The sequence below is a fragment of the Watersipora subatra genome, chromosome 4, assembly GCF_963576615.1.
Source record: "Watersipora subatra chromosome 4, tzWatSuba1.1, whole genome shotgun sequence".
NCBI classification, from domain to species: Eukaryota; Metazoa; Bryozoa; class Gymnolaemata; order Cheilostomatida; family Watersiporidae; genus Watersipora; species Watersipora subatra.
In genome coordinates this window covers 40,718,011-40,730,153 of record NC_088711.1, presented here as the reverse complement: position 1 = coordinate 40,730,153, position 12,143 = coordinate 40,718,011, and the positions used below count along the sequence as shown (strand labels likewise).

General features: G+C 31.9%; 1 protein-coding gene across 1 annotated transcript in view; it reads right to left on the bottom strand.

Annotated features, from left to right (window-relative positions):
- Positions 1-12,143, bottom strand: part of LOC137394247 (uncharacterized) — a 42,889-nt gene that overhangs the window by 18,199 nt on the left and 12,547 nt on the right. Inside the window, exons 10-11 of the mRNA XM_068080969.1 lie at positions 4,831-5,138; positions 841-925 (exon numbers count right to left, since the gene is read on the bottom strand). Coding sequence (XP_067937070.1) covers positions 841-925; positions 4,831-5,138 — 393 coding nt within the window. The remainder of the gene's footprint in view (positions 1-840; positions 926-4,830; positions 5,139-12,143) is intronic.

Genomic DNA, 12,143 nt, shown 5'->3' with positions numbered 1-12,143 from the left:
CGTACAATATGATTAAGGAGAAATAAAGGTGAGAGCATATGAACTACAGAAATGTATATGCTCACAAAAAATAAAATAAACACTATCTGAAGACTATGTGGCCAGCTCAGTGTCACCCTTGATATAAGACTGACATGCACAATGGCACTGTGCCAATTCCTCATGAGCATTCCATTAAAATGTGAAATACTGATAAAATCTATAAATAAAAAAATTTGCAGTAAAAATGAAAGACCTCAATACAACTTATTTATCAGATAAGTATTTATAATTTGCATTTCTACTATTTCATTCATGCTGATGTTATGGATTTTATTTACAAAATGATGTTGAATTACCACATTCTACTCTCGTTAGCAATTTAACACTTTGCCACTTCCGTTGCAATATTTGCACTAAAACAGAAAAAATTAACAGTTGCGATCTGGTGTAACAAATTCTAAAATACTCCCGAAACCCAGTTTTAACGAACTGGTGAGGTGGGAGCTTGTAAATATTGTGATGAAGTTTTGCGCTACTGAAAACAGTAAAAACTTAGTTCCAACAAGTAAACATGTCCTTACATTTCAAATGTTATTTTGACATCACAAGCATCTCAGTTTGCAAAAGAGAGATGCACTGTATCACATATATTTTGGTCCATGCAAAAAATATTACACACATCAATATTGTAGCAACTGAACACAGATTTCAAAACCACACCGACAAATGTTTCTTTACTCTTGATAGGTTCATGCGTTTACATGCAAATGATGACATGCAAATGCAGGTGAAAGAAAATGAAGTGCATAATAAGATGTTTGCGACATTTCCAACATAAAATAGGTCACTTGATGGTACCGATAGGTGCCAGCATAAGCGCTCATAATTTTTTCAGTAGCTCCTTTCAGATTGCTGACTTGTTTTTCATGACTCAAAACAAATACTGTCAATCAGAAAACATCATTTATATAGTCACATCTAATACTAACCACCTAGAGAACTAATAATGCAATAGATTTTAACCATATATGGTATTGCACATTTATGATGTAGGCACATAAAAAGTTGATCTCATATTTCTGTTGGGTATAACAAAGTTGAAAATGGTAGATTGGTATTATGATATTATGATTGGTACTATGATATTAAAGTGAACACTAATATGTGCTTAGGTGATGCTTTGCTGCTGAGAGTTGAACTAAACTCTTCTGATTATTCATATTTATGAGTTCTAAAACGTAAAGGTTTAACAAATAAAAATATCACAATCTGCGGTTATCATGTATCAAAATGGCACATTTTGTTAGAATGTCATGGTCAATATAAAATAACATCAATGATAAAAAACCAATTTAGGTTATAAAAGTTTTCAAACATTGAAAAAAAAGATGTGATAAATATTGTCTCCCAAGAAACTACGAGTTGAGAAGGCTTTATTTTTGTAAAAGTCCAACATTTTAGTATTTGTATATTTGTGAGCTGGGCGGGATTGACCCAATTTCATAAAATATTAGCTATTATATCAGAACAGTAAAAGCTAGAACAATATAATGAAGACTTGAAATGATTTTTAGATGCTATCTTAGTATTCTATTGAGCACTGGAAGGTGTTTTTGATACAGTAGAGTCGGTATGCTATGGAAGATCAGTCTGTATTTTTAGTACTTGCTTGGTGCTTACTAACGCAGATACTGGAATGAAGAATAATTTAATTATAAGCTTACTAATAACAGCCATCATTTAAGATTTGATATAGTATTGAGTGCTGATATGCACAATAGATGATTATCCTCATTTTTACAACCCACATGTTTATTCCTTACTGGCACAGAATTCCATAATGGACGCAAGTATGCTTTGTGAACTGTGAAGGAATTTGGTATTATTCTAACTGAAGACGAATCAGATGAATGCTAACATAAGATTATATTCATTACCAACATGTTTTTTGGATGCTAACTAAATATGTGTGCGTCCGTTATTATCTGTGGCTGTCTATAGTATTGAATCATTATTCTACTGTGTGATGAGCTTTTGATTAATTAGAATCTACATTGCAGATATCATTGCTTTATGACTAAAATGAGCAGATCAAATATTGGAAAAGTACAAGCCATCTAGAGATTAACGATAAGGTAACTCAAAGTCAATAACAAAACAATATAGCAAAAACCTTTCTAGCAATTTGCAAAGGTGTAAAATATATGAACAACAAAACTTAAAAAAATTGGAGTCTTGATCCATTAAGGTGCTCCAAGAATATGATGAGGAAAAATATAAAGTGCCGAGGTGACAAGTCCCAACATTGCCTACAAGACTATGTTTATATCAACTTAACTTGTATCTATTATCAGCTACCTTTCCATGTACAAACAAGATAAATTAAATATTAACATTAACTGTATTTATTCAAGTCGAGTTCAGAGCAAGTCACTTGAGTATAACATATATAGCAGTATAGTCATCTGAGTATAACAGATATAGCAGTATAGTCATCTGAGTATAACAGATATAGCAGTATAGTCATCTAAGTATAACAGATATAGCAGTATAGTCATCTGAGTATGAGAGATATAGCAGTATAGTCATCTGAGTATAACAGATATAACAGTATAGTCATCCGAGTATAACAGATATAGCAGTATAGTCATCTGAGTATAACATATATAGCAGTATAGTCATCTGAGTATAACAGATATAACAGTATAGTCATCTGAGTATAACAGATATAGCAGTATAGTCATCTGAGTATAACAGATATAGCAGTATAGTCATCTGAGTATAACAGATATAGCAGTATAGTAATCCGAGTATAACAGATATAGCAGTATAGTCATCTGTGTATAACATATATAGCAGTATAGTCATCTGAGTATAACAGATATAGCAGTATAGTCATCTGAGTATAACATATATAGCAGTATAGTCATCTGAGTATAACAGATATAGCAGTATAGTAATCCGAGTATAACAGATATAGCAGTATAGTCATCTGAGTATAACAGATATAACAGTATAGTCATCTGTGTATAACATATATAGCAGTATAGTCATCTGTGTATAACATATATAGCAGTATAGTCATCTGAGTATAACAGATATAGCAGTATAGTCATCTGAGTATAACATATATAGCAGTATAGTAATCCGAGTATAACATATATAGCAGTATAGTCATCCGAGTATAACAGATATAACAGTATAGTCATCTGTGTATAACATATATAGCAGTATAGTCATCTGAGTATAACAGATATAGCAGTATAGTAATCCGAGTATAACAGATATAACAGAATAGTCATCTGAGTATAACAGCCGTAACTTGATAGGATTATGCGTTTTAAATGACTCGCTGACAAATCAAACAAGAGCACTTTGACTTTTCAAATTTTTAGTAAATAGGTTTTGACTCAGCACGAGTATGTATCATGACTCGCTATGCTGATAATTTTGTTATAAATTTCTCAACATTGAAAGCACTGCTAGCACAAACATGCTCAGTGAAAAATCTATGGATATTTTATGATTGAGCAAATACAGGGGTGCAGAATTAAGAAAAGAAGATTTTCATTAAAATGTAACAAAAAGAACATGTAGTCTCGGGTACAACCTTTTTTCTGATGTGCTTTAAAATGAAAAAGTTTGATGAAAAAATCTTCTGTTAATGATCCCATAATTGCTACTTATATCTCTAGTCATCTAGTTGTACTAACTAGCATTGGATGTTTTTTATTAATTAGCACAAAGGTAAAAGTTGAGAGAATTCATCTGAGTTGATAAAAATAGCTCAGATGAATTCTAGAGAACTATAGAGATATCAGCTCAATCATATAACAAGTGTAAATCGCAGTTGGAGATATTCTTCCACACTGAAATATACGATTCTAATTGATAAAGAGTTGGTCTGAGATAGCACCAAAAGCAATCAGGTTTTGGAGTTGGATCAGAGAGTTGCATTTTCTATCAAAACTACAACAAAATATGAAAGAGAAAGGCTGCAATTGAAAAAGACAAACAGGAAACAATAAAGTCAATATAGCTGAAGCTGAGAGTTCACAAAATATTGCGATTGAGCTCTGTAACAGCAAAGCTATCTTTGAAAAAAAACATATAAAGCTGGCTACAAAGAGAACAGTATGATTGAGCGAGTATTAGACCACATGAACCCTCATAATAATTCTAGTCTCTATAACTAATGTTTGAGAAATTAGGAAGGCTATTAAAAATATCAATGAAGCAAATAAATTTCAGTAGAATTGAAAAAAAAGCTAAAATGATTAATTTTGGAATGCTAGATTTCAAACACAGCGAAAAAGGAAAAATAGATTGAAGTGATTATGCCATGAAGCTGTCTAAAGTTTCAGATCTGATACATATAGCACCAGTGACTTAAAATGCATTGCCAAGGGAGTTGCCATGATTAAACACAACCATGTAATACCTATTCTTTCAGAAGTTGCTTTTTTGTTTCTTATTTCAATTTAGCTGAAATTCAAATTAAATAAAAAAGCAAAAGTTTAATAAATTAGAAACCACTTCACGCCACGAAAATGTCATAAACATTATATATGCAGTGAAAACACAGAATTTCGCTTGGACCCACCTAGCTTAACTTAGCAATTTTCAACATTTTTTTAATCTTGAAAATATAGAGTCAAGCATTAAAGCGTAGGCTTCAATATGAAATAACATTTTGTTCAACTATACCGATGTCATAAGCCCAGGAGTGCTTTATGAGAAGGACTTTAAAGACACGTAAATACATATTAACTAGTATTTCTATAAGTTTATAGCCAAGTGGTTTGCCGTCTGGTAGACCATCAGAAAACAATCGAACAATATCCTAGCTGAGATTAATTGTTGCTTGATGCTTAGGAGAAGCGAAACCTCCATTAGGCTGTTTCTGGTCTGCAGTTCTTAAAATCATTATTTCAGACGCTGAGTTTCCAGTTTGTCCATATATTTGCTCAGGGGTGTCAGGTAAGGGTCGACCTAGAGTCTCTGGCAGCAGTAAGCAGAGAAACCCCGACAAGCAGCCTAGTATCCCAAAGACTAAGAAGTGTGAGTTAAAGAATCTTGAATTGAGATTTACTATGAGAGGAGCGACGATTCCTCCAACCCTTGAGAAGACGGACAACACTCCGAGTCCGACATTCCTGCCAAGGAGAAGGTAGACAAGAGCTAACAGTACGCACAAATCTATTTGGAGATGACATCTGTCCACCCAAATAGCTTCACCTCACAGCTGGACACAAGCATGTATATTTGAAGACAATCTCTTATCTCCAAAAAAACAAAAAAATATCTACGCACCCGTATGATATAAGATGAAAGCATAGATATTTTTATGCAGTTTCTTCAACTTGGTGGAACATGTGTTTTTTTTACATGACGTTTTCTAGCTGGTGAATTTGATTAGTAAAGGATAATGATAGTAATAAAAGTAATAATCAATCATCAATAATGATAAATAATCAGCTTAGCTCTTTGGATTTCTCATCTGAATATCTAGATTAGGTCTGCGATTAATAGATATAACTTTTTATTACGGAATATGGCTTGAGTGCTGGCTAGAAGTATCACTTAGAGTCTAAAAATGTGAATACAGTTTAAGAGTTTTTATATAGTCTAGTTTTGTTGTTTGGACAGTTAATAAAAATACTATTATGGCCACAGTTATTGGACTGTCATTGCAGCTTGTCATATTCTGACACCTGCATCTTCAAACAATTGGGGTTTGTGGATTTGTACAAATGTTTAAACTCCAAATAGAGCTAAAGGCCAGAAAGTAACAGCTGACAGGCTATCACGACCTTAACCCTCAAGTGAAGGACAAAGTACTAATGAATAGTAATTTCAATCAGGCTAACAACAGCTTAAATCAAAAGCAGGAAAACTCCTATGGACTTCAGCAGCTTTCATGCGGTATCAGTTTACCTCGAACGAATAATCAACCAGTTTACCTTTAGTGAACAGTGAACCAGTTTACTTGAAGTGAATGATCAACCAGTTTACCCAAAGTGAGTGATATTTCCAAACAGAGATTGTAAAATACCTAACGGAGCTTTCAATAATCTATTATACTACTCATTTTGATAACCAACACTGCGGTAGATGAATTACTAATGAAATTGTGCTGAAGTTACGCATAGTCTGATTAACATCACCCACAGCCCTTCAGCTCAGGTTTCATGTAGTACCCCACTATGACAAAACCGAAGAGTGACAGAAAGTGCTTAGCCACGAAGTAAAATAAAATTTCTTAAGATATGTACTGTTTTTACCTTGTTCAAATCTACCACGAACCATCTCATGATGGAAAGTAACTATTCTTCGAAGCTGTGACAAAGGAGACTGACACAGTGTATATATGATCTAGGGTTGTAAAATCTTACAGACATAAATGAAGGATTTTCAGTCATTTGTAAGCTAACATGGATTATATACATGTAACGTAACTACTCAATTAGAAGCCAATGAGACTAATAACCAATTTGATTTGCTTACTGAGCGAAAAGCAATGCTTTCACATTTTGAATGCCAAGCTAACAAATTCCATTTTCAAAGTTAATTGAAGCACAGCTACAGATCTGTACTAGTTTTAAACATTTAGACAGCAAATATATAAATTTTTAACTCAAACCAAGGTGTTCTAAATTATGTTTAGCATTTGAAACCTTCAGTTTGTTCGAATAAAATAATTTTTGTTGAGCTGACGGCAAAAATAGCCCTAAATGGGAAACGAATTGAGCATGACAGAAGTTATTCGGTTGCTTTTGGGCTTTAATTATGTCAAGCTTCTCCCAAGAGGAGGTTCCTAGCCGGAAGCTTCACTTTGGTCAGTATTTGTCCACCCCTTTACGCTACGTATCGTTTTAGCAAGTATAGAAAATACAGAGAATACAAAAGAAGTTCACACTTCTTGCATAAAGAAGCAAAAACATACGCTGTCGGTGCCAAAAGTATTGTGTTACTCTAGATTCAAGATTTTTCTTTACAATTATTATTATCATCATTAGATAATGATAGCCAGCAATTCAAATAATTTTTGAAAACTGGTGTTACATAATATATTTAATATTATAAATAGTTCTGTTTATTCTTCACCAGACCTATGATAATTGATCATTACCAAAACGTTAGATATAATTATTTACATATTTTTATATTGTGCAAATTAATTCTGTGACGAGGTATATTAAATAAAAGTTATATCAAAGGTGAACTGCGGTAAATACCTTGATGTCATGTTATACTGTGGGCTTGGGCTTACTGCGAAATATTTCACTGGCACAGCCATGTAATTTGCTACCATAGTGGAACCTCTGCTTACAAATGTAATTCCTTCCAGAAGCCGTTTCATAGGTAGAAACTTTTGTGAGTAGAAACCGATTTTACCATATAAATCCGTTAGTTAACTTAAAGATGGGAAACAATGAATAAAAACTATGAACAGTTTGTTTACAGTTTGCATGGGCCGTTTAGACGAGGCAAAAAAACAACGGGAGGTTGGTAGATGGTGGTCAGAAGAGGTCAGTGTTGTATTGTTGTCTCGGTTTTGTTTCAATTAAAACAAATGTTTTTAAAAACTAAGTAGAAAGATTTCTTTAGAAAAGACAACCATTATACAGAAAACAAAGAAGCTGAAATGCCAGAAGCAAAATTTGCCCTACCCTGTAGGTGATACTTGACAACTCCAAATTATACAACAAACAAAATGAAAACACTTGATATTTACTGACATTTACTAGCAAAACAAACTAAGTCATACCTACGGAAAGCAAACAGGTCAACATACGAAACTGACAAACGGGCCAAAATACGAAACTAACAAACGGTCCAAAATACGAAAGATCTTTCAACCTTTTGTATCTAGAAATATCTTTCAAAAAACAAATTTAGCCAAATTTCGACCAAAAGGTGTTTCGTAACTTGAACATTTCGCATGCAGTCTTTTGCAAATAAAGATTCCACTGTACCATTACTAGATAATAAAGATTCCACTGTACCATTACTAGATGATAAAGATTCCACTGTACCATTACTAGATGATAAAGATTCCACTGTACCATTACTAGATGATAAAGATTCCACTGTACCATTACTAGATGATAAAGATTCCACTGTACCATTACTAGATAATAAAGATTCCACTGTACCATTACTAGATGATAAAGATTCCACTGTACCATTACTAGATGATAAAGATTCCACTGTACCATTACTAGATGATAAAGATTCCACTGTACCATTACTAGATAATAAAGATTCCACTGTACCATTACTAGATGATAAAGATTCCACTGTACCATTACTAGATGATAAAGATTCCACTGTACCATTACTAGATAATAAAGATTCCACTGTACCATTACTAGATAATAAAGATTCCACTGTACCATTACTAGATAATAAAGATTCCACTGTACCATTACTAGATAATAAAGATTCCACTGTACCATTACTAGATGATAAAGATTCCACTGTACCATTACTAGATGATAAAGATTCCACTGTACCATTACTAGATAATAAAGATTCCACTGTACCATTACTAGATGATAAAGATTCCACTGTACCATTACTAGATAATAAAGATTCCACTGTACCATTACTAGATAATAAAGATTCCACTGTACCATTACTAGATAATAAAGATTCCACTGTACCATTACTAGATAATAAAGATTCCACTGTACCATTACTAGATAATAAAGATTCCACTGCACCATTACTAGATGATAAAGATTCCACTGTACCATTACTAGATGATAAAGATTCCACTGTACCATTACTAGATAATAAAGATTCCACTGTACCATTACTAGATGATAAAGATTCCACTGTACCATTACTAGATAATAAAGATTCCACTGTACCATTACTAGATGATAAAGATTCCACTGTACCATTACTAGATAATAAAGATTCCACTGTACCATTACTAGATGATAAAGATTCCACTGTACCATTACTAGATGATAAAGATTCCACTGTACCATTACTAGATGATAAAGATTCCACTGTACCATTACTAGATAATAAAGATTTCACTGTACCATTACTAGATAATAAAGATTCCACTGTACCATTACTAGATAATAAAGATTCCACTGTACCATTACTAGATGATAAAGATTCCACTGTACCATTACTAGATGATAAAGATTCCACTGTACCATTACTAGATGATAAAGATTCCACTGTACCATTACTAGATGATAAAGATTCCACTGTACCATTACTAGATAATAAAGATTTCACTGTACCATTACTAGATAATAAAGATTCCACTGTACCATTACTAGATAATAAAGATTTCACTGTACCATTACTAGATGATAAAGATTCCACTGTACCATTACTAGATAATAAAGATTCCACTGTACCATTACTAGATAATAAAGATTCCACTGTACCATTACTAGATAATAAAGATTCCACTGTACCATTACTAGATAATAAAGATTCCACTGTACCATTACTAGATAATAAAGATTCCACTGTACCATTACTAGATAATAAAGATTCCACTGCACCATTACTAGATGATAAAGATTCCACTGTACCATTACTAGATGATAAAGATTCCACTGTACCATTACTAGATAATAAAGATTCCACTGTACCATTACTAGATGATAAAGATTCCACTGTACCATTACTAGATAATAAAGATTCCACTGTACCATTACTAGATGATAAAGATTCCACTGTACCATTACTAGATAATAAAGATTCCACTGTACCATTACTAGATGATAAAGATTCCACTGTACCATTACTAGATGATAAAGATTCCACTGTACCATTACTAGATGATAAAGATTCCACTGTACCATTACTAGATAATAAAGATTTCACTGTACCATTACTAGATAATAAAGATTCCACTGTACCATTACTAGATAATAAAGATTCCACTGTACCATTACTAGATGATAAAGATTCCACTGTACCATTACTAGATGATAAAGATTCCACTGTACCATTACTAGATGATAAAGATTCCACTGTACCATTACTAGATGATAAAGATTCCACTGTACCATTACTAGATAATAAAGATTTCACTGTACCATTACTAGATAATAAAGATTCCACTGTACCATTACTAGATAATAAAGATTCCACTGTACCATTAATAGATAATAAAGATTCCACTGTACCATTACTAGATAATAAAGATTTCACTGTACCATTAATAGATAATAAAGATTCCACTGTACCATTACTAGATAATAAAGATTCCACTGTACTATTACTAGATAATAAAGATTCCACTGTACCATTAATAGATAATAAAGATTCCACTGTACTATTACTAGATAATAAAGATTCCACTGTACCATTAATAGATAATAAAGATTCCACTGTACCATTACTAGATAATAAAGATTTCACTGTACCATTAATAGATAATAAAGATTCCACTGTACCATTACTAGATGATAAAGATTCCACTGTACCATTACTAGATAATAAAGATTCCACTGTACCATTAATAGATAATAAAGATTCCACTGTACTATTAATAGATAATAAAGATTCCACTGTACTATTAATAGATAATAAAGATTCCACTGTACCATTACTAGATAATAAAGATTCCACTGTACCATTACTAGATAATAAAGATTCCACTGTACCATTACTAGATAATAAAGATTCCACTGTACCATTAATAGATAATAAAGATTCCACTGTACCATTAATAGATAATAAAGATTCCACTGTACCATTAATAGATAATAAAGATTCCACTGTACCATTACTAGATAATAAAGATTCCACTGTACCATTACTAGATAATAAAGATTCCACGGTACTATTAATAGATAATAAAGATTCCACTGTACTATTACTAGATAATAAAGATTCCACTGTACTATTAATAGATAATAAAGATTCCACTGTACCATTACTAGATAATAAAGATTCCACTGTACTATTACTAGATAATAAAGATTCCACTGTACTATTACTAGATAATAAAGATTCCACTGTACTATTAATAGATAATAAAGATTCCACTGTACCATTACTAGATAATAAAGATTCCACTGTACCATTACTAGATAATAAAGATTCCACTGTACTATTACTAGATAATAAAGATTCCACTGTACCATTACTAGATAATAAAGATTCCACTGTACTATTAATAGATAATAAAGATTCCACTGTACCATTACTAGATAATAAAGATTCCACTGTACTATTAATAGATAATAAAGATTCCACTGTACCATTACTAGATAATAAAGATTCCACTGTACCATTACTAGATAATAAAGATTCCACTGTACCATTACTAGATAATAAAGATTCCACTGTACCATTACTAGATAATAAAGATTCCACTGTACCATTACTAGATAATAAAGATTCCACTGTACTATTAATAGATAATAAAGATTCCACTGTACCATTACTAGATAATAAAGATTCCACTGTACTATTACTAGATGATAAAGATTCCACTGTACCATTACTAGATAATAAAGATTCCACTGTACCATTACTAGATAATAAAGATTCCACTGTACCATTACTAGATAATAAAGATTCCACTGTACCATTACTAGATAATAAAGATTCCACTGTACTATTAATAGATAATAAAGATTCCACTGTACCATTACTAGATAATAAAGATTCCACTGTACTATTAATAGATAATAAAGATTCCACTGTACCATTACTAGATAATAAAGATTCCACTGTACTATTACTAGATAATAAAGATTCCACTGTACTATTAATAGATAATAAAGATTCCACTGTACCATTACTAGATAATAAAGATTCCACTGTACTATTAATAGATAATAAAGATTCCACTGTACCATTACTAGATAATAAAGATTCCACTGTACTATTACTAGATAATAAAGATTCCACTGTACTATTAATAGATAATAAAGATTCCACTGTACTATTACTAGATAATAAAGATTCCACTGTACTATTAATAGATAATAAAGATTCCACTGTACCATTACTAGATAATAAAGATTCCACTGTACTATTACTAGATAATAAAGATTCCACTGTACCATTACTAGATAATAAAGATTCCACTGTACTATTACTAGATAATAAAGATTCCACTGTACTATTAATAGATAATAAAGATTCCACTGTACTATTACTAGATA